Here is an 18,477-nt window from a genome sequence, read left to right as displayed (position 1 = left end):
GCCGCGTACCTTATTGTGCAGGTCCTGTGAGGCATCCCACCAAAGAGCAAAACTTTCGGGCATGCGTAACGTAAACCTTTTTTTACGTCTTCTCATTTATGATAACGAACGTCGTGGGGCAGATACGCAGTTCGCGAGGCACAATGCTCCCCTTAGCAGCGTCTCAGTTCCACGCAAGTGACTGGGGACCTCCTTAAGGTACAAAGCAGACACTTGGGAGCAGACACTTGGGAATGGGGACAGAAAGACTTTGACTGGACCAGGATGTGGGGTGTGATGCATTGTCATGTTCTCCAAGAACGAGCTCTACCTAGTATGAAAAGATTCGGCAGCATGAGCTGGACAATGTTTCGAAGCTGGCAGTATCTAGCCCTCGAACTACACAGCCAGAATTTATGAGCCTTTACATGCAGTCGACTTACTGAGAATTCTAAACTCATTACAGGCACTAATAGATAATCTAGTCGAGTTACCATGAACAAAGTCAGGGTGTGCGCTCGATGCTCTCCCACGGCCATCACTAAGCAAAAAGGAGACGGAAACGTTTGAAAGGGGGGCCGCGGCCGCGAACTACGGAGTACGGATACTCTGGTGAGCAAGATCTAATACCTCCACTCTCTCACTATGTATGTACCTCAAGTGGATATCTTGCCTCTCTGGGCAAGACGGTTGATGTGCCCCTCCCGCTCTCTTGGTCGCCCATTGGGTTCTTCTTCTCAGCCTCTCAGGGCCCTGAATCTCCACTAGCTAGCCCCTCCCCCCAAGATCCAGGTCCCCTGCGCCGAGGGCTGGGTCGTCGCTCGATTGCGTGTCGGGGCGACGCGATTCAACTTTCTTACGCTGGGATGCGCCGTCCGCTGTCCTTGTGTAATCTGCCCCTAGATCGGACTGCCCGTCTGTTTCCATATACATATCTTGGAATAGCTCCCTACTCCGTATAGAGTACGTAGGCACGTAATAGGTAGCCAAGGTAGGTAGCCAAGGTAGGTAGACACGGATAGCGGGACGGGAAGGTGGGTGGTGGGGAGGGGAGAGGGTGGTACTGCAATACAAAATATGCTGCTTGTGCGGTCTGCAGCTTGCGACGTGCCACGGTCATGTCCATCTTTGTCTCTTTCAACGACCAGGTATTGGTATAAGGTAGAGAGGTACGGAGTAGGTATCTGTTCTGTAGGTTGGTAGACCGAGTTGCACGACTGATTTCATCCTGACTTTCTTCCAGCACTTCCCATTGCTTGCTCGTGCTTGCCCTTTCCCTTCCAGATCTGACCGAGCACCAGAGCTACCTTCCTTACCTTACCTTGCTTTAGCTCCCACCCCTCCCTCCTCCCTCCTCGATCTGCAGCCCGGCTCCCTCTTCGTCCAACGTCCGGCACCTGTTCTTCTTTTCCTTCCCTCTCCATTTCTTCTGTTCAACCTGCCTCTGTTTAGTCTCTCGCCTCTTATTCACTTTAGCTTCCACACCATTCTACCTGGGCCGCCATCTCTTTATCCTCACGCGAACCCACAAGCTACCCCTTCGAGATCGACATCGCCATACCTGTTCAAGAAGCCCTTAATCGGACGGCGACTCGCTCACTCTTGCGCATTTTCTGCACTTTTTTGCCTTCTGAGAGCACAACTTTTTCTTGCTTTTGTTTCATACCGTTTTCCAATTCTTCAAGAAGTGAACACCATAGGACCAAAACCCTTCCCCGGATCTCTTAAACACAAATCTCGAGTATACCCGCAACAATGGCGTGGGGCAAGAAAGCGCAACCTCCGCCTCCTTCGGCCTTGAGGTTAGTAAGATTCCTTCCTCGGACAGCACCCACCAGGGTGCACTTCTTGGCATTTCGAGGCTGGTCGCCTTTGCGCCTCAACCTTATATTCTACCTCCACGCGACTATTACACGAACGAACGAAAGGACCTGTTCTTTGGCTCTTGATGGAATACAGAAATCCCGCTGACTCTTGGCGCGCAAACCCATAGGCAAATCATCCCCCTCATCATTACCCTTCTCTTCCTTACCGGCGTGGCCTGGGTGCTTTGGCAGGTGTACCTCTCCGTGAACAAAATCCAAGAGTCCGCCTCGGAGCGCATGGGCAAGAAGAACGTCGTCTTCACGAAGGACGGCGTCCGCGTTGGCGTCAAGCACACCTCGAACGAGAACTACGTCGATAAAACCCAGAGTTGGGTCGTCAAGGCTTGGAATTTGAGCGGAAATACTGTCGGTCAAATCAAGAAGACCAAATAATGCGCGCGCATCACCAAACATGTTGCGGGCAGTGTCTAAGCGGGGCGGAACGGTAGGACGCGGGAAACCGATGCGAAAAAAATAGGCAAACCGGTACTTGGAGCGGACAGCTGGTCCAGCGGTTGCTGAGATACCCAAAAGCAGGGCCTGGGATGGTCAGTACAGTGATGGCTAAGAGGAGAAATGGTCAGCGGGCGCCGCCTGAGCGCCGAGCGGACAAAGGTTGGGATGACATCTCAACGGGACTTGTTCGATGCAGTAGTGTCTGGCTCGGCGCAGTTGGAGTACACGCGCCCTGCAGCTAGTCACGGCCAGAGCACTTTTCAGTTTGGGTTTTTCGAGGGTCTTGAACGGGGTCGACGAGATTTCCAAGGTCTGATTTGCAATTTAGCATAGATGCGCAACACGAGGAACAGACGAGACTACCTCTCATTCATGGAGGCTATTCATTTTAATCGTGAGACACATGACAGGACAAGGCGATGGACAAATCGATTTGGATGCAATTTTTGATAAGGAATGTATGTGTATACGTAGTACTGCATCATGCATGAGAATACCAACTTGGAAGCTGAACCGAACTAGAAAACAACAACAAATGTCCTCCTCCCGGGAAAACGCCGTGGTATCAAAATCCCTTTCTCCAGGCCGAGACCCATACTCTGCTGCCTTTTACACGGTTACGAAGCTGAGCGACCTGCGACCCTATTTTTGTGCTTCTCCCTTGTCACTATCAAGTGATGCGCAACATCGAATTCCACATTTTTTCCAATCCGCATAACTCAAACGGATATCTCTCCGAGTACCTTGCAGGCAAAGAATACACAAGTGTGTGCGTGTTGGTATCCTCAGGTAGGAAATGCCAGGAAGATGATGGTTGTAGATAAAGGCGTAAACTCGTTTCCAACCTCATTCGCGACCCAGTACTTCAACAAAGAACTTACTGAGCGCCCGGACGCACCGTCAACCAATTCTGCGCTACCCACTGGCCGGCCTGGCCTGCGGTGCCTGTGGCTTTCGCGAGCAGCTCGGCCTTGTTCTTTTCGACAAACTCCTTTTGCATAGCCTCGCGCTGCTGCAGAGGATTCATGGAATAGCCCGCAGACGGCGGCGCAAAGCGCGCTGAGAGCAGCTTCTCAAAGTTGTGGGCATGCGGGTACGGCTGGGCCATGAGGCCGTCTCTCCTGATGAGCATGGAGGGAACGCGGACTTGCATCTGTGGGAATACGTCAGTATCGATGAAATCCTGGGACCTTGGCTTGAATATGAAAGAAACATGTGAGCTGGCTTACCTGTGACAGAATATGGGCGTACTTGACACCGAGCTCATCACCAATAAACTTCAACCGTCCAACCACCCAGGCTCGTTGGGCATCTGTCGTGTAATCCTGCCCGTGCAAGCACGCCAGAGGCCAGGTGAGGAAGTATCCGGGAAGACCCTTTTGTGATTCCTCTAAACCACAGGCAAAGCCTGAGATATTTGCCCGTTCGAGCAATTCGGGCCTCTTGAGATGCCATCCGAGATGGTACGGTACTGAAGCGATGATATCGCTAATGGTGTCTACACACGTGCGTGCCGCCGTGGCGTATTCTGGTGTTGTGCGGTAGTCCACTGGTGAGCAGACCCAAGCCGCACAGCGTACAATGACGGACGCGAGAATGAGGCGAGAGACTCTTGCCATGTTCCATACACTTGCGATCCAGAAGTCTTGATAGACGTCCACACGACCAGGGAACACTTCCGCCTTTGCATAGTCTCCGTTGGGGACGTTGTCCTCCCACGCTACCGTCGTGTACTGGAAGTAATCTGGCGTGTTCCTCATCCAGCTCATGAGTTCTTGGTCGACAGTCTGAGCCCGGCGTATCATGTCGAGCATAATGTCAATGTTCTCTGGGCTTCGAGCCACCGTTGACATCAATCTTGTGACCTCGGCGCGCAGCTCGGCCGTCTTGATGTTTAGTCTTTGGCACTGGGCGGCTGACTCGTCCTTGACGGCATCGCTTAGCCACCATTCCACGCCCATGATTGGTGCTGTACCCGTGCTGAGCGTGTGGATGATCATCTGTGTCCGGACGGCGATGAAGAGCAAGAGGCCCGTTTTGGTTCTGAGTTGCTTGCGACCACGAGCCTTTACTAACTGAATGGCACCTTCAATATGTGAGCCCCAGGCAAACATGCCCATCTGTCGAGCAGTCATGTTTTCGAAAAGACCCAACATAAGAACGGAAGCGAGTGTGGCGTCTGATTTCGACTGGTCGGGATCTTTGAGCGCGATGTGTGTTTCTGCCAGTGCCTTGGTGTAGTGACCTAGTGCTTTCTCGCTCAGTTGTGTCGCCGCAGCGTTCGGTCGGTTTCCTAGTGATGCCAGCGCACACGCGTTGAACGCATGTTGCAGGTGGTGGTTCCCTTGGTCGATCTTCAACAGTGGCAGCAGGTACTCCATGAACCCACGTGTGCTACCCTGCCTCGGTAGCAAGACGTAGTTGGCGACGAAGTGGCAGCTAGCCATTTGTTCGACGGGGACATTCAGACCAGGGCTGACGGCTGCGGGCGAATCGATCTCCTTTTTGAATGTTGGTGAGATACTCTTGTCTGAGCCTGACGTCGGCGAGTCGAGATCCTTTTCTTTCTGGGCGAGAGCCTTTCGGTTCGCCTTTTGCGCTCTCCTCTCTGTTGCCTTGGTCTCGTTCCGGAAGACAAGATCGAACTCGTCCTTGTAGCCGGGACACTGACGGCGTGACTTGGCGCATTGGTTACATGTTGGCTTCGTCTCGTCGCACTATAGCGGAAAAAGGCGCCGTCAGTATACGCTTCCAACCTGTCTTTCTAATATTGCTCTCCGGGGTGCCTCCATCTCGATCTTACCTTTATCCTTCGAGTACGACACATCTGACAGCCCCTAGAGGGCTTTCCGCAGTAGACCATGATGACGTTTTATTCCGAGGTACCGTAGGGAGATGGTTGTTTTGGTATTTGCAACTCTGTGGCAGCGTTGAGTAGGTAGGAAGACTATCCAGTGACTATAAGACACTGCTTCTCAGAGATGATTCGTGTTACAATAACCGCAACGTTCGTCCGGTCACTTTAATCGTAGGATTATTCAAAGGTGATTCAGCGTATGATGATCACGCTGACGGGCGATCAGGGTGAGCGTGAAAGATCGACTGTTAATGTCTGGACCAAAGATTGCTGCGACATGAAACTCGCAGACAGGCGAGGCGGTGTCTTTTGGTGTGCGGGAGGGTGATGATTATCCAAGCTAAAGGGGATAATCAGCCGGTGGGCGACTTGATGTGGGCGTTTGGAACCAAGTGCCGGGGACAAGCCAGGTCCGGGAGCGCGTGTTCGTGTTAAGATGATAGAAGGGCGTAGTATGTGGCAAGAGACGGCGAGAGGCCAATGGCGGCACCAAATGAGAACCGAAGGTATGGATGGGAGACGGGCAGTTGATTATGTCCAATCGGTCTCGCGTTTCTAAGGATGCCAATTGGGTTCTGAAGTATTCGTATTGAGCGGGAAGAGCACCGAGTAAGGTAGCTGAGCAAGCAAGACGGTTCTATGCGTGGTTCGAGGCGTAAGTGGAAGCAGGTTGTTGTGAGGGGAGTGAGAGCGGTAGACGACGTGGTAGAAGAATGGTAGGCGAGCGCATGGATAGAAGACTTCCAAGCCACGCGGGTGGTGTTTGAGAACCGGTGCAGTTGCGAGTCTCACTGGGCCTGTTTCCCTGCTACGTCCAGGGGTGGCCGTGGTTAGGATGATCTGGGGTGTGCCTGGTCCGGCCACGACAAGTGAAGAGTGTCAAGATGGGATTGATGTTGCAGGATGCGCCGATGAGGCCGTGTGCGTAGGGTTCGGCTAGGGAAGCGGGAGTACAAGAAAGAGTGTCGTGTGTTGGGGGCCAGAGTTGGCTTCTTGACTCTTTGTATACGAATATGTCGGGTCGAGACTTTTGAGTACGGATACCTCTGGCTCTGGGACAAGGCAACAACGGACAAGCTAAGGTCAGGTCGGGTAAGGTAGGGCGGGTAGGAGATGCAGTTATAATAAGTCGGGTCTAAGGTGTTATCGAATGTTCCGCGTTACTAACGTGATACCTAGTGGAGGCATGCACATGTGGCCAAATATTCGCATCGGCAGAGAGATTAAGACACGCGGAAGAGACGGGAAATGCCGTTCAAAAGGGGGGGGGCCCTCTGGGGGGGGGGGGCCGTCTGCCAGTCTCTACTGTATTGCTTTAGCAGTCTCTGAGTCCTTTGTGAAGTCGCGTCAGGCAAATAGCAGTCCCTTGTCGAGAGGTTCTCCTCTTGAGTGCGGGCAGTTACGCACTAGGCCAAGGAAACGCCAGATACATGCTGCGTACTGTAGGCCCCACGGAGAACTTCCATGCTGTAAGTATCATAGAAGTACCTTGTCCTTACAAATGCTGGCTCACTGGTCATGAAGGGAGTCTGCAGTGAACTACAGAAGACATGACTCCCATCCTCTCCATCTTCTCTTCCCCCTCTCCCCGACCTTGGATTAGAGGTACCTTGCCTTTCATTATGGCGCATGTAGCTAGACTGTGCCTGTAGCAGGGCGATGCGTTGCATGGGGAGGGGTAGGGGGGAATATGATGGTGATGGGGTTTTTCATTGTGGGTGGGGGCAAAGGACGAGCAAGCAGGGGATACAAACGGGCTACTATGCAAACGGTAGCCAAGTATGGATACCTTGCTTTGTATGGAGAGGTTAGCTTAGAACTAACAGGCTGGCAGGGCAGAAGCCAGAGGGCAGAAGTCGGTCGGAAAGCAGAATTGCGTCCGCCAAAGGAAAGGAAACAGGGGAGCCCGCTTTGACAACAAGCTGGAGCTGCAGACGTTGCTGATCTGAGCTGGCGGCACACTCAGTCTCTATAGCAGAGGTCAGTGACCGAGGGGGAATGTAACTCTCCTGAGAACCCAAACCAAGGAGAGGCGCTTTTGGTTGCACACCATGGCTCTGTCGACCTGTTATTGGGGCCCGGGTTCTTCCCCTGGGCAATATTCCGTCCACCTTGTTACAACTGTACCGTACCATCGTCCATACGACTCTCGAGTACTTCGTACGCACTGCGTACTGTAGAGTGCTGGAGCAAGATTCCCGTTGTGAGTGGTGGAGAAGAGCCTCGGGACTCGGAGGGCCCCCGCCAACGGTGGCTGTCGCAGAAAGCGTGACAGTGAGGGGATGTGAAGCTGGCTTGGCTCGTCCGCTGTCCAGGATACGCCCGGGATCTTGGTGATACAGCATCGAGTATCGGGGGAGTCGGGCCAGCTGGATCGGTGACCTGCCACTAGTAGTAGTAACTGAGCATCTCTGACTGGCTTTCTGCCACGCCGCTGGTTGGCCTTTTGCATCTAGCCCCATGATGTGGTTCATTGTTGTGTACCCTTCAGCTGGACCCGAATCTAGGGACGAGAGCTGCTGACGGGCTGACGCTTATACTGCTGGATGGTGACGGGATCGACTCTGGAAGACGACATCGAGCAGAAAGGCCAACACTATGGCGGTGGGATGCCGTTGTCTCTGCCCGCATTCATCGTATGGGACTCTGGGGCTCTGGGTTCTGGAATCTGATTAAGAAGGCGCGGAGGAGTCGGCAGAGTTGAGTTTCGACGGCAGAACCCACGAAGACCCACACAGTACAAGATTTAAAGTACCGTGCAAAGTACTGAGGTGTCCGTACCGACAGCTAGCGCTGCCGTCTTTGGACGGTTTCACTGCACACTCAAAATTCGCAGCCATTCAGGTCTGGACGGCTACTTCCGGAACGGACGCCGGTGTTGTCTTGGCATATACGTACTTTTTCCCAGAGGCACAGTTCTCTCTCGTCAGGTACCGCACACAAGGTGCCTACCTTACGGATCTAGGTAGTTAGGTACCGGTAGTACCTTAGTATGTACTCCGTACATTTTGGCAGAGTCAGGAACTCGCTGATGCTCTTTTCTCGAACACCTCAGCCTCTTCCTCATAATCTATGTTAGACTTCAAGCTCAATTTTGCCTTGCTATCAAAGGTGAGGCACCTTTGAAGACACAGCACAGAACATCTGTACAGGATGTCGATATCCACTTGAAGGATCAACTCAGCATCCCCTTGCCCCCTCGATTCACTTCCAAATTCCCACGAGACGACGGCGTGAAGCCGAGACAGTATACTGAGACATTGGCATAGTGTCCCGTATCCCTCCTGCTTGAGGAAACATGTGCCACAGCTTGTTGGTGACTAAGATGCAGGAAACAGGTGAGCGGTGCGGCCCCCAAAGGAAGAGCAACAACCAAGACAAGATAAAACAAGACAAAGCCGGGCCACGAGTGTCTGTTTCGAGCGCATGACTGGCGGGAAAAGCAAACATGCCCTGAATGGATCCTCCAAATACACATCACCCTCTAGCCTGTCTTGTCTAACTCTGACTCTCTAGTCTCGAGTCTCCAGTCTCTATGTACTATCTACGCATAGGCGGCTTTGATGGGCTCGACTACCACCGTGAGGATATTTTGTCTGCCAATCTACCAATCTGACATTTCCGGATCGGACCGTTGGCAAAGCCTCTGCCCCAACGCAAGTTGCAACTATCGTCTCGTCGGTGCAGAAATACTGCATCCGCTCACTAGCAGAAAGTGAAAATCGCGTCACGCCAAGCCGTTGACAGAAATCCCGTCATCTCAGACAACCAACAACAGTCGACAAGCTCAATCTCGAACCCACAATCCAAGCCAACGGACCAACGCACAGTTACAACTTATCCAGCCTAGTTGACTCGACTCGGACAAACAAAGTGCGATGTCACTGCACTGTCTCCCGCTCACGGACCTCGTACGGCGGCCGCTGTGAAGCAGAGTCAAAAGTCTTGTTTCTTTTGCTTCCATTCTCCGCTCCGATCCACCGACCGATGTATCCCCAAGGTATGCTACCGTATGACAAGACGAGACAAGAGTTCCGACTGGAGACAACATGTTACGATCGCCAGTGGAAGCTAAGCTACCTTTACGCTAGAAGCCCCCCTCAGCTGCAGATAGAGTGGCATGGAAGGAATCTTGCACTGAACCATTCCCTGTCAGCTGGCTAGGTTAACAAGACCATCACGCCAGCACAGTGTGTCCGACGCTTTGCGCAGCCTCAATGTCTCATTCACAGACTCACAGTCGACCACTTCTTGGGTCCCCTCATCCCCTCTTGGTGCGACGACGGCGGCGATGGAAAACGGAAACCTTCCTTGGCCATCCAATTGTATCTTGATTACCATTGACCCAGTGATCCAACAACGTTGCCTGTCACTTGCCCATCAACCCCTTCTGACATCTATCGTATGGCCCGGCACAAACGCCAGAGCCTAATCAGTTCAGACGCACAGTCGAACTAGATCAAGACGACAACGGCTTCCAGTCGTTCAACGGACTCCGATACTTTGTTCGCCTCAACACCAAAGCGCAAAATCTATCAAAGGCTATGAAGCCATATTGGGTCAGCTCAGCGGCGAAATCTACATGGGAACCCCTCTTTCCAAATCATCCTATCCCGAGCTACAAGTGTCGTTTTCACCCATCATTGAGGCTTTATCAGGCCGACGCTGGTAAATAAACACGTTCGTCAGGCCAGGCCGGAAGAAAGTCAACCAAACGCCCAGGATCGAAAGCTTCCGCAGCCAGCCCAGGCCCCCAAGGCCCCTTGGCTATCTTCGCAGTCTCCGGAAATAGCCAGGCTTGGTCGGTCGATCACAGCGAACCGCGCTGCTTCTCTCAGATCTTCAGATATCGTTCTGACGGCACCGCGGGGCCTACCACTCATACCTAGCACGCCTACACCACCACCCGATCACCCGATACATCCAAGTCCACACAGAAGAGGTACAGAGGTGTATGAGGATACACCCTCGATTCGGCTCCAGAACCCTGGCCTGGGCTTACGCATTAGGAGATGGCAAAGGTGGACTGCATGTTACCAGTCATTTATGACAACGTCCCATCCTCTTCAATTGTGGGGTCACCAAAGTCTTCGTGCGTGTTGCGACTTGAGTATCCATGTGAATGGATGTACTAAACCAAAACCAACGGCTCCAGCGTATCAAGCTCGACCGATACCTCGCATCTAATGTCCTGTACAGTGTATCTGTGCCAGGGATACATGATATCTACATGCTGTGAACCGTTGAGAGCAGCAGCAGCACAAGACATCCCCATATACAGGAAAGCCTATCCGTTGCGGATGTAAGCTGGATCATCCAAGAACTCACTCGACTAATGAATCTTGAGTTTAAGCAAGTCATCCCACTTATCTTACTCGCGGCTCCGGGATTTCGCATTGCACGGACCGCGTCTTCCTATCGTTCCAGGCTGGCCGAATGCTGTCATCTCTCAGGCGTCTCTCCGTCATCCACGCATGGACAATCGATGAGGCAGCAGGCTATACTCCTCGCCGGCTTGTATAACAAACTCCTCGCTTTTCACCTCAACTTCGCGAAAGCCGCTGATCAAGCCTACTCCATACGCTCGTCGTCGGTTGGGTTCACGGTCAGGCTGCTTAACCGGAAAACACGGGAACCTTGCTTTGCCAAGGTAAATAAACTCACAGTCAACTGACGACAACGAGGGATGAGGTAATCTGCAAAGTCAAGACGCAACGAGCGTTAAACGTTAGATGGGACTTTGCCATATCCCAGTCTCGTTGAATAAATAGCTTCATCGGCCGAGTGGTTCAGTGCTTCTTCCATGGTTTTCTATTGACTACCGATACAGCCCTAGGTCGTGCTTCGTCCCATGAGTTAATCATGCCGCATGATGCTCTTCCAACCCTGTCTATCGGGAGACGGGATCTCTAGAACGCGCTGTCGGACCTTTCCAGTGTTCCTCGCATTCTCGCACACTTACTCGGGCCTTTGTCCGTTTTTCTCTATTATCCTGGTTTCTACACTGGAAGTACCACGGCGCGGGTATTCAAACTACTCCATCTAGCTCATTACATCTCTCACACGCCGGCTTGTGTACCCAAATCCGCAATGAAATTACAAGGGATGTCTTCTCGATGACATTATTTGTCACCTCTTTCTATGGGAAAGAGTGCCCCGAAACGCATCGGTGGTCTACCCAGAGTAAGACCCGCCAATACGGCTCCGGGCATCGGGCGTGTGTTACTGCATACAGCAACGAAAAGCCGACGGTATGGTACACACAAACACCTTACAAGACAAGGTCATGTTTTCTCGTTTTACAAAACACTATCGCCCCCAATTCTCGATGCCTGTATCCGTGTATGCCGTCTGCCGCCCGCCGATCTACTATCTAAGGATACCATATGTGGGTAAGCTTACGGGGTAGATCCCTTCCCACCCCCTCCCCCAAACTCCAAGGTTTGGACCCAAATCGATGGGACAGGAAAATGAACTACTTACTCGTCTCCCGGAGCTCTGCGACGCCATCTTGCCGAGGCGTATAGCAAACCACACAGACACACAAACAACGAAATGCCGGTTCAGCTCAACGATGGCAAATTGAAGTACGGTTCCAAACAGATTGATAGTAGATCTAGCCGCCGGGGCTGGAGGCGGGATGGTGTGTCTGTGTGTACGCGTGTGTGGCGAGCCAGTGCCGATGAATCGTTTTCCCCTCATCGTCTCACAACTTCATCTCTTCAATGCCTCGGCCGAAGACAGGTAGTGGGAGGGATTCCAGGGAAACCAAGACAATTAATTGCCTTCCGCCCCTCTCTCCTGATGAACACGTGGTGACCTGGCGTGCCTGGAAATTAATTAACATGGTAGGTTAGTGGATGATTGGAGTTGCTCAATATCCGTAGGGTGGTGATGATGATGACTCTTTGTATCGCCTCGGCATCTTCCACCTACTTTGTACTTCTAGGCCAGGGAAACCATTCCACGCAGAGAGGGGCGCAAATCTCCCCGAGAACAAGAAATCTTGTCTTCCCGCCGCCGTTTCTAATAGACGACAATGTGGTTCATGGAGTAGTACCAACGATTCGACGAACCCCACCGGCATACAGCTCATGCGTGCAAATGTTCCTCGCCCTTTGACCCCCTTCTCCTTGAGAAAACTAAACAAGAATGACCCGACTACCTCCAGGACAGGGGATGCAATGTACGAAGAGAAAGAAAGAGAAAAAAAAACACGGCCGTGTAGCACCAATTCTAGATTCCATGCAATGTGATGCGATGCGATCGCCGAGGTTGATCGTCGGGTTACCCGCCGCTCCTCTTGCCAAGTTGCTGCTCCTCACAGCCACGGCCCTGGCCCTGGGCCCTCGGGGTCCCTGTCTCTACGGATCTTCGCGCCCTTTGATTCCCGTCCCGAAGTCCCGGCTGCGGATACAACAAAGTAAGCGTAGTAAGGTTAAGAGCAGAGATGGGCAGATGCACCTACTATTGACCTCCCAGTTTAGACGACGGGATCTTTCTCTCTTCCAAACCATGTTCTGGGGCTTCAATCACGGTTACATCTGTCGCCCAAAAGGTACGAATCGGCCGTGCAGCAATGACCACTCGCCCCGGGGGGTCTCCCCGTCCAGTCTTATACCGGTTCCCTTGGGTGAATCGACCTCCCTCGTGCCCGAGTTCCTCAATACCCAAGTCATCATGTACCATGTAGCCAGTCCCAGTCAAAAGAAAAAATAAAAAAAATTGCCCAGTCCTGCATGGCAAGGGGAGGGGAGGGCAGCACGGGGGGAAGGGTGGGTCCCTCTTCTTTCGGATCCCGGGATGAGAAGCTATCTCGGTTTGGAAATGCTTGCGGACTACATACGACCACCTGCACCTGCAGCACTGCAGCCGCATCCCACCCACCGACCATCTCAACTCCCGACGCTGTCAAATGTACGCCATGGCGGGCCTTTCTGCTCTGGGAAGGCCTGAGCAGATGCTGCCAGCGTGCCTGTTAAACGTCCAGGCAAGTACGTTGTATGTTGATGCGCGTCACTCTCGATCTGGGTCATTGTAGTCTCACCGTTGCTGTATCCGTAACTCTTTCATACTATCAGCTCAACGGTACGGCAAACTCTAAAGCGGGGGGGGGGGGGGAGACTACGGTCCTTGGGAAAAAACTGGTATCTTTTCAATCCTCCAAAGCATGGCTGGGATCCTAGTCCTTCCCATCAGCCCATGACATATCTATACTCTTTTTCTTTCTAGTTATCCAGCCCAGGTGGTATTTTGAGCCCACCTCGATACCCATCCAATCACTCTCGATTCGGCCAGATCGTTGGACGCCCATCCATCAACTGCTGGCCAGATGGCCGGGTCGAGACGGGGCACATGTTCGCACATAGCCTTTGCCGGATAACGGTGCATTTCCATCCTCAAGGTAGGTTCCCGTTGGTTTCTCAGCCCTCGAAAAGGCCGGCCACCCCCTCCAAGGCGTCTGGTGTGGCACGCCCCCCATCAGCAACCCCACCGCCCCGTGTTCTCGACTCGTTGGCCGGTGTCATGAACTCCTGAGCCATCTTGCTACGATTTGACCTCTTGCTGCGCCCGAAGCCGCTGTTCTTGGGGAGCTTTCCCATCTCGGCAATACTGACTCCTTTGAGGTCCTTGAGCAAGTCAAGCACAAGTGCTCTCTGTTGCCGCGTGTGTGAGGCTGGCTTGGCCACAAAGTCATTGAGTCTGTCAAGATCTGCTTGCCTGATGTTAGGCAGGGACATGAGTATGTCGCGCGGGGTGCTCGTGACAGGGCTATAGTAAACCACTATGGCAGCGATCAGAGACGCCAAGTCTTTTTGTAGATCTACAAAGTAGGGCTCATGGAAGGAGGTAATGCAAGCTCGGAGCACGTCCGAAGCTATGTATTCCCTGATGGCAGTAGCTGCTTCCGCAGATACTGGCGAGGTATCGAGGTAAGGGTCCCTGCTGGACGGTGCCACCTCAGCACCATCTTGGGGTAAAGACTTGGGCGACAGTGGCTCAGCCACGGTGAAGTCTGGGACGATGGAACGGAACACTCGCAGAATTATGCTGCAGCAACGAGTGTCTCGCATGCGGATGGCGTGCGTGCAGAAGAGGAGCAATGGCGCAACTACGGTCGACTGCATCAGGCAAAACTTCCTAAGTGATGGATACTTCCGTGATTGCTCTTGACCGTTCTGAGATCTCAATGGCGGGGGGTCTAGATTTCCATGTCAGCTTATTCGCCATGTATACCGTCTCTCCAAAACCCTCGAACCAGCACTGCCATCCCCACCGGCTTCTGCTCCTAGCCGAGGCACACGGGGAAATGACGAGGATGAGGAGCGGGGTAGCAGGCAGATAGTCTACTACAGAACGGCCCAAAGGGATCCTAGAGTAGCAAATGGTTGGAGGGAGACTGCGACAATCTGACCGAGGAAGATAGAGGAGATGGGCGAGGATCAAGTCTGGGAAGAAAGGAGAAGGAAGATTAACTTACTCCTTTTCGTAGGGTCCAAGAAATCCGCCACCATAATGACTGCGGTATAGGTGACTTGGCGCAAGATGCTCTCTGATTTCATTTCCTCCGTCAGAGCATCGGCAGCTGCCTGTATGGCCTGCTGACGTTCCAAGTTCTCCCATTCGGCATTGATCTTGGCGTCCATTTGCTGGAAGCAGGCAGCTAGAAGTGGGGGTAGGAAATGCTCTCGCTGCTCGAGGGGACAGTCATCCACAAGATACCTGACGAGGTTGAGCAGATTGATTTGCTGATGTGCTGACAGGTGGAATGAGTTCTGGAAGAGTGCTTGCGCAAGCGGACCGGGCAGCTCGCTGAAGCCGTAAAACTGCATCTCCAAACGACTCATGCAGTAGATGATCGCGTAACAAGTTTCCCTTACAAACCTTACGGTTCCGCGGATCGTCGATGCAAGACCTTCGAGTGTGTTCTTCTTATCCATGACCCTTGCGTAGAACTCATCTTTGCTGCCCTCTGAAATGCCTGCTTGCCAGAAACGGTCGCTGAGCACGTTGCCAACAACAGACTTCATCTCGTTGGGCAGTTCTGTCCAGTTATCCGGGTTGTGGGAGGCGTGGGCATGGCTACAACGCCTGTCAGTCGACGAAGACCACGAGTGATGAAGCGGAATTTACCTGAGGAACTGCAAAAGATCCGGAAGGATCAGCGGAAAGCTGTCATTCCACAGCTGGTACGAGATCTGGAATGGCGTCGACGTCTTCTCAAGCTTCTCGACAGAGAATGATAGGAAAGACTTGGTAGGCCTGAGCGGCAACATCTGTAGACAAGTAAGCATAACACCACATTGGACGCGTCTCGGTTCTACCAACCTTTTGCCTTTCCTCCAATTCAGCCTGTAGAGCCAAACCCTCCGCATCCAACTCGCAGGAACCCCATTCCTTGACCTCATGTACGCGGTGGCTCATCAGGTATCTCTTTGCCTTGTCCAAGGCCATCAATTCACAAAAGCCAGAGTACGATGACAATGCGTTCTTCAGCTCTTGGTTCTGCCATGAGGATGTGACAGGCTTGATGAATTGCTGGAGTCGTTCAACCTGTTTGGCCGGATCGATGTTGGATGCTCGGTGAATGATGATGAAGAGGAAGCTTTGATAAGCGATTTGGCGTTTCTCATCCAGAGAACCAGACGAGATCATGTCGTTAACCTTTGCCTCGATTTGATCATAAACCGCGAGCAAGTGATCAGGAACCTTGGACGCTAGCCTCTGCAACTCTACCATGCTCTCAGACTGGAAGTCCTTGATCGCTTCATTGAAAGCACGATGTTCCGGCTGGGGCGCCGGCCAGGTCATCAAAATGTGCTCGAGAACCTTGAGCATGAAGCCTGGTTTCTTGTCAAGTGCTGTTGTTGAGAAGGCGACCAACAGCTGTAAAACTCTCTTGCGAATCAGAGGATCCTCGAACTTCATCTCCAGAAGTTTGGTGCACCACGACTCCAAATCCCTCTCTAGTGCAGCACGCTGTTGCTCCTAGAAGCAAGTCAGCATTGATTCGAATATCGGAGACTTCGTCACCAACATAGTCTGGTAAGCTCTGCTGAGTGGTGCTTGCTCTCCATTTCATGTAGCCCTTGAGTGCGGCTTCGATGACTGTAAACTGAGCATCGACACGAAGAACAGGCATAGAGTGTTTGAAATACGTCGCGACTGGAAGGTCAGTTTTTGCTCTTTGGCTACCGCTCAAAGATTATGTCTGTCAACTCACCATTCATTGGCGGGCTCTCGTCATACAGATGCTGCAAAACGTGTTCCGCTTGACCAAGAACGTGGTATACTGCGTCGGATAGCTTGAGCTGGACGATGGTCTCAATGACTTGAGTGCTGTATCTTCGGTAGTTGCCGAGAAACGCGTGACGCTCGGGAACGGTATCGGTATCCTCCATCAGGAACATAAAGGTCTGGTCTTGGGTGTCTTCGGGCAGATTCTCGTAGCGTATCAGGCGAGAGCCGCATACTTCAAGAAGAGGCCCAACGAGATGACTGTTGGCTGGGCTTTGTCCAATTAGCCTGTTGTTGAGGAGACGTGTCCAGGTTGCCAGGACTGGAATCGCGATGATGAGACTCTGGCTCTGAACGGTAAGCAGCAGCAGGTTGAGAAAACCGCTGACATCCGAGTTTGTAGATATGGCAGAGAACCGCCGGTCGAGGTAGTTGCCGAGAAGGGACAGCATCTGCTAGCAATTAGTAACTTGGGGGGGCTTCTACACCATGATAGACGCACCTCTGAGAACTTTTTGCCGAATTGGTATTTGTCCTCGTCAATGTCTTCCACATCCACAGCAGACCACTCAAAGAGCCTCTTCATGAGGTCTACTTGGCTAGCATCATACATGGGCGCGACAAGGTCCTTGAACTCTTGTTCTGAAAAGTTGGAACGGGAGTAGAGCGCATGCAGAGCTTCCAGCGAGGCCTAGTCGATGTTAGCTTTTGGCTCCTGTTTAACGGCAGAACGAGCACCACAAGACGGACTGCTTGCTACCTTTTGAATGGACACCTCGGGAGTTGCAAGAGCCCTGCACATGACCGGAACGCAGTTTGCAACGGCAACAGACTTTGGGATGGCCCATGGCATGAGGGAATAGAACACAGTCAAGGACTTCACGGCGCAGGAGCGGATTTGGTCGTTGTTTGGTGCGTCACCGTCGAGACATTGACTGAGAAACTCGGATACCCTGCTTAGCCAACCTTCTTCCCCAGAGCGCACTTCGGGGCCTGCAACTCTGTTGGGAAATGCCTCTCTGAGAACGGAAGCTGGGGTAAAGACTTCGACGCAGCTTCTGCTGAGGACGCCTTCGCGCATGGCAACAACAGCATCGTCGCCATTGAAGACCTCGTCGGACAGGGTCTCAAGCACGAAAAGGACGAGCTCTTTGTGGACAGGAGAGTCAGGGATCTGCCAAATCCGTACCAAGAGCTCGTCCATATCCATCCACTCGGCTCCCCAGCATCTCTTCGCGACTTCTACCCACAGCTGAGCTGTCTTGTTCCTAATATATAGCGGGTCTTCCTTTGACAGGGTGCGGCAAAGCTCCATAACCCATTCGCGCAGCATGGTAGACTGCTGCTCGTTGTATTCGGCCCATTTCTGCTTGATTGCGTGTTCGAGCAAAGAGAGAGCATAGTGGCGCACGACAGGGGACTGCGACTTGTTGGATGCGAGGGTGAATCCGTGGAAGGGGGCCTCGTCTATGCCCTTGATATTCTCGAGGAAAAGCTGTGCGTCTCGGCGGGACTCGTTGGAAGAGTAAGGACTGTGTATGACCTCGAGGGCCTGGTGGATCTGGGAGATGATGTCGGGGTTTCCACCGTTGGTGGAAGTAGCGTTCTGAGCCATACCGGCTGCGCCATTGGGCGTCCGGCCGTCCATGATATGTTCCGTCGGTCGCAGTACACCGCAAAGTGTCCAGCCGTGGAAGCTGCTTGTCCAGCAGGTGACTTAATGCTGGTTCATTCGTCGGGAGGTGGACTCGAGGGAACCTGACGGTAAGAGGAGCAGGTAGGAGGAAAGATCGAAGTGCAAGCTCGGTGAGGAATGCTGCCCAAGAAGTCGAGATTAGAGTTAGCCACGGCCACCGTCGAATGGCGAAGAAGAGGAAAAGGATAAGACTACACTGGAAAGTGCATTACAGAACATGCATACACTGGGGTGCAAGGACGTACCGGAAGCTCTGTACCTGCCACAAGTTCTTGGTCAAGACTTATCAAGGTCGTTTGTTCTGACCTTGATGCGGTGGGAAGGATATGCAAGACAAAGCTGAGCAGCGGAAAGTTTGTCGGGGGGGGCAGTAGTGAAGGAAGCAG

The 18,477-nt window shown here is 52.7% G+C and overlaps 5 protein-coding genes across 5 annotated transcripts; 2 read left to right on the top strand and 3 right to left on the bottom strand.

The window, feature by feature from the left end:
- Positions 1 to 1,734: 1,734 nt before the first annotated feature.
- Positions 1,735 to 2,237, top strand: CLUP02_06220 (uncharacterized protein; the record flags this gene model as incomplete). Its single annotated transcript, XM_049285220.1, has 2 exons — positions 1,735 to 1,781; positions 1,973 to 2,237. 2 exons carry the CDS (start codon positions 1,735 to 1,737, stop codon positions 2,235 to 2,237), a joined length of 312 nt encoding a protein of 103 aa, XP_049142363.1.
- Positions 2,238 to 3,085: 848 nt separating this feature from the next.
- On the bottom strand, positions 3,086 to 5,163 carry CLUP02_06219 (uncharacterized protein; the record flags this gene model as incomplete). Its single annotated transcript, XM_049285219.1, has 4 exons — positions 3,086 to 3,176; positions 3,224 to 3,453; positions 3,530 to 5,017; positions 5,104 to 5,163. 4 exons carry the CDS (start codon positions 5,161 to 5,163, stop codon positions 3,086 to 3,088), a joined length of 1,869 nt encoding a protein of 622 aa, XP_049142362.1.
- A 216-nt stretch (positions 5,164 to 5,379) lies between these two features.
- CLUP02_06218 (uncharacterized protein) lies at positions 5,380 to 7,631 on the bottom strand (the record flags this gene model as incomplete). Its single annotated transcript, XM_049285218.1, has 9 exons — positions 5,380 to 5,497; positions 5,547 to 5,732; positions 5,791 to 5,944; positions 6,022 to 6,209; positions 6,464 to 6,489; positions 6,565 to 6,616; positions 6,671 to 6,696; positions 6,767 to 6,917; positions 6,982 to 7,631. 9 exons carry the CDS (start codon positions 7,629 to 7,631, stop codon positions 5,380 to 5,382), a joined length of 1,551 nt encoding a protein of 516 aa, XP_049142361.1.
- Positions 7,632 to 7,703: 72 nt separating this feature from the next.
- CLUP02_06217 (uncharacterized protein) lies at positions 7,704 to 13,261 on the top strand (the record flags this gene model as incomplete). The annotated part of the gene is made up of 23 exons (XM_049285217.1): positions 7,704 to 7,815; positions 7,838 to 7,894; positions 7,949 to 8,087; positions 8,213 to 8,404; positions 8,467 to 8,568; positions 8,674 to 8,738; positions 8,801 to 8,872; positions 8,936 to 9,272; positions 9,349 to 9,518; positions 9,583 to 9,781; positions 9,852 to 10,249; positions 10,406 to 10,459; positions 10,611 to 10,807; positions 11,071 to 11,129; positions 11,204 to 11,374; positions 11,436 to 11,545; positions 11,654 to 11,800; positions 11,902 to 11,972; positions 12,045 to 12,343; positions 12,485 to 12,580; positions 12,645 to 12,839; positions 13,030 to 13,151; positions 13,239 to 13,261. 23 exons carry the CDS (start codon positions 7,704 to 7,706, stop codon positions 13,259 to 13,261), a joined length of 3,387 nt encoding a protein of 1,128 aa, XP_049142360.1.
- Positions 13,262 to 13,580: 319 nt separating this feature from the next.
- Positions 13,581 to 18,043, bottom strand: CLUP02_06216 (uncharacterized protein; the record flags this gene model as incomplete). Its single annotated transcript, XM_049285216.1, has 8 exons — positions 13,581 to 14,359; positions 14,639 to 15,240; positions 15,292 to 15,434; positions 15,487 to 16,146; positions 16,196 to 16,323; positions 16,382 to 16,847; positions 16,898 to 17,086; positions 17,156 to 18,043. 8 exons carry the CDS (start codon positions 18,041 to 18,043, stop codon positions 13,581 to 13,583), a joined length of 3,855 nt encoding a protein of 1,284 aa, XP_049142359.1.
- Between the last annotated feature and the right edge of the window lie 434 nt (positions 18,044 to 18,477).

The sequence above is a fragment of the Colletotrichum lupini genome, chromosome 3 (assembly GCF_023278565.1).
Source record: "Colletotrichum lupini chromosome 3, complete sequence".
Lineage (NCBI taxonomy): Eukaryota > Fungi > Ascomycota > Sordariomycetes > Glomerellales > Glomerellaceae > Colletotrichum > Colletotrichum lupini.
The sequence above is the reverse complement of the archived record's forward strand: the minus strand, read 5'-3'. Positions and strand labels throughout refer to the sequence as shown.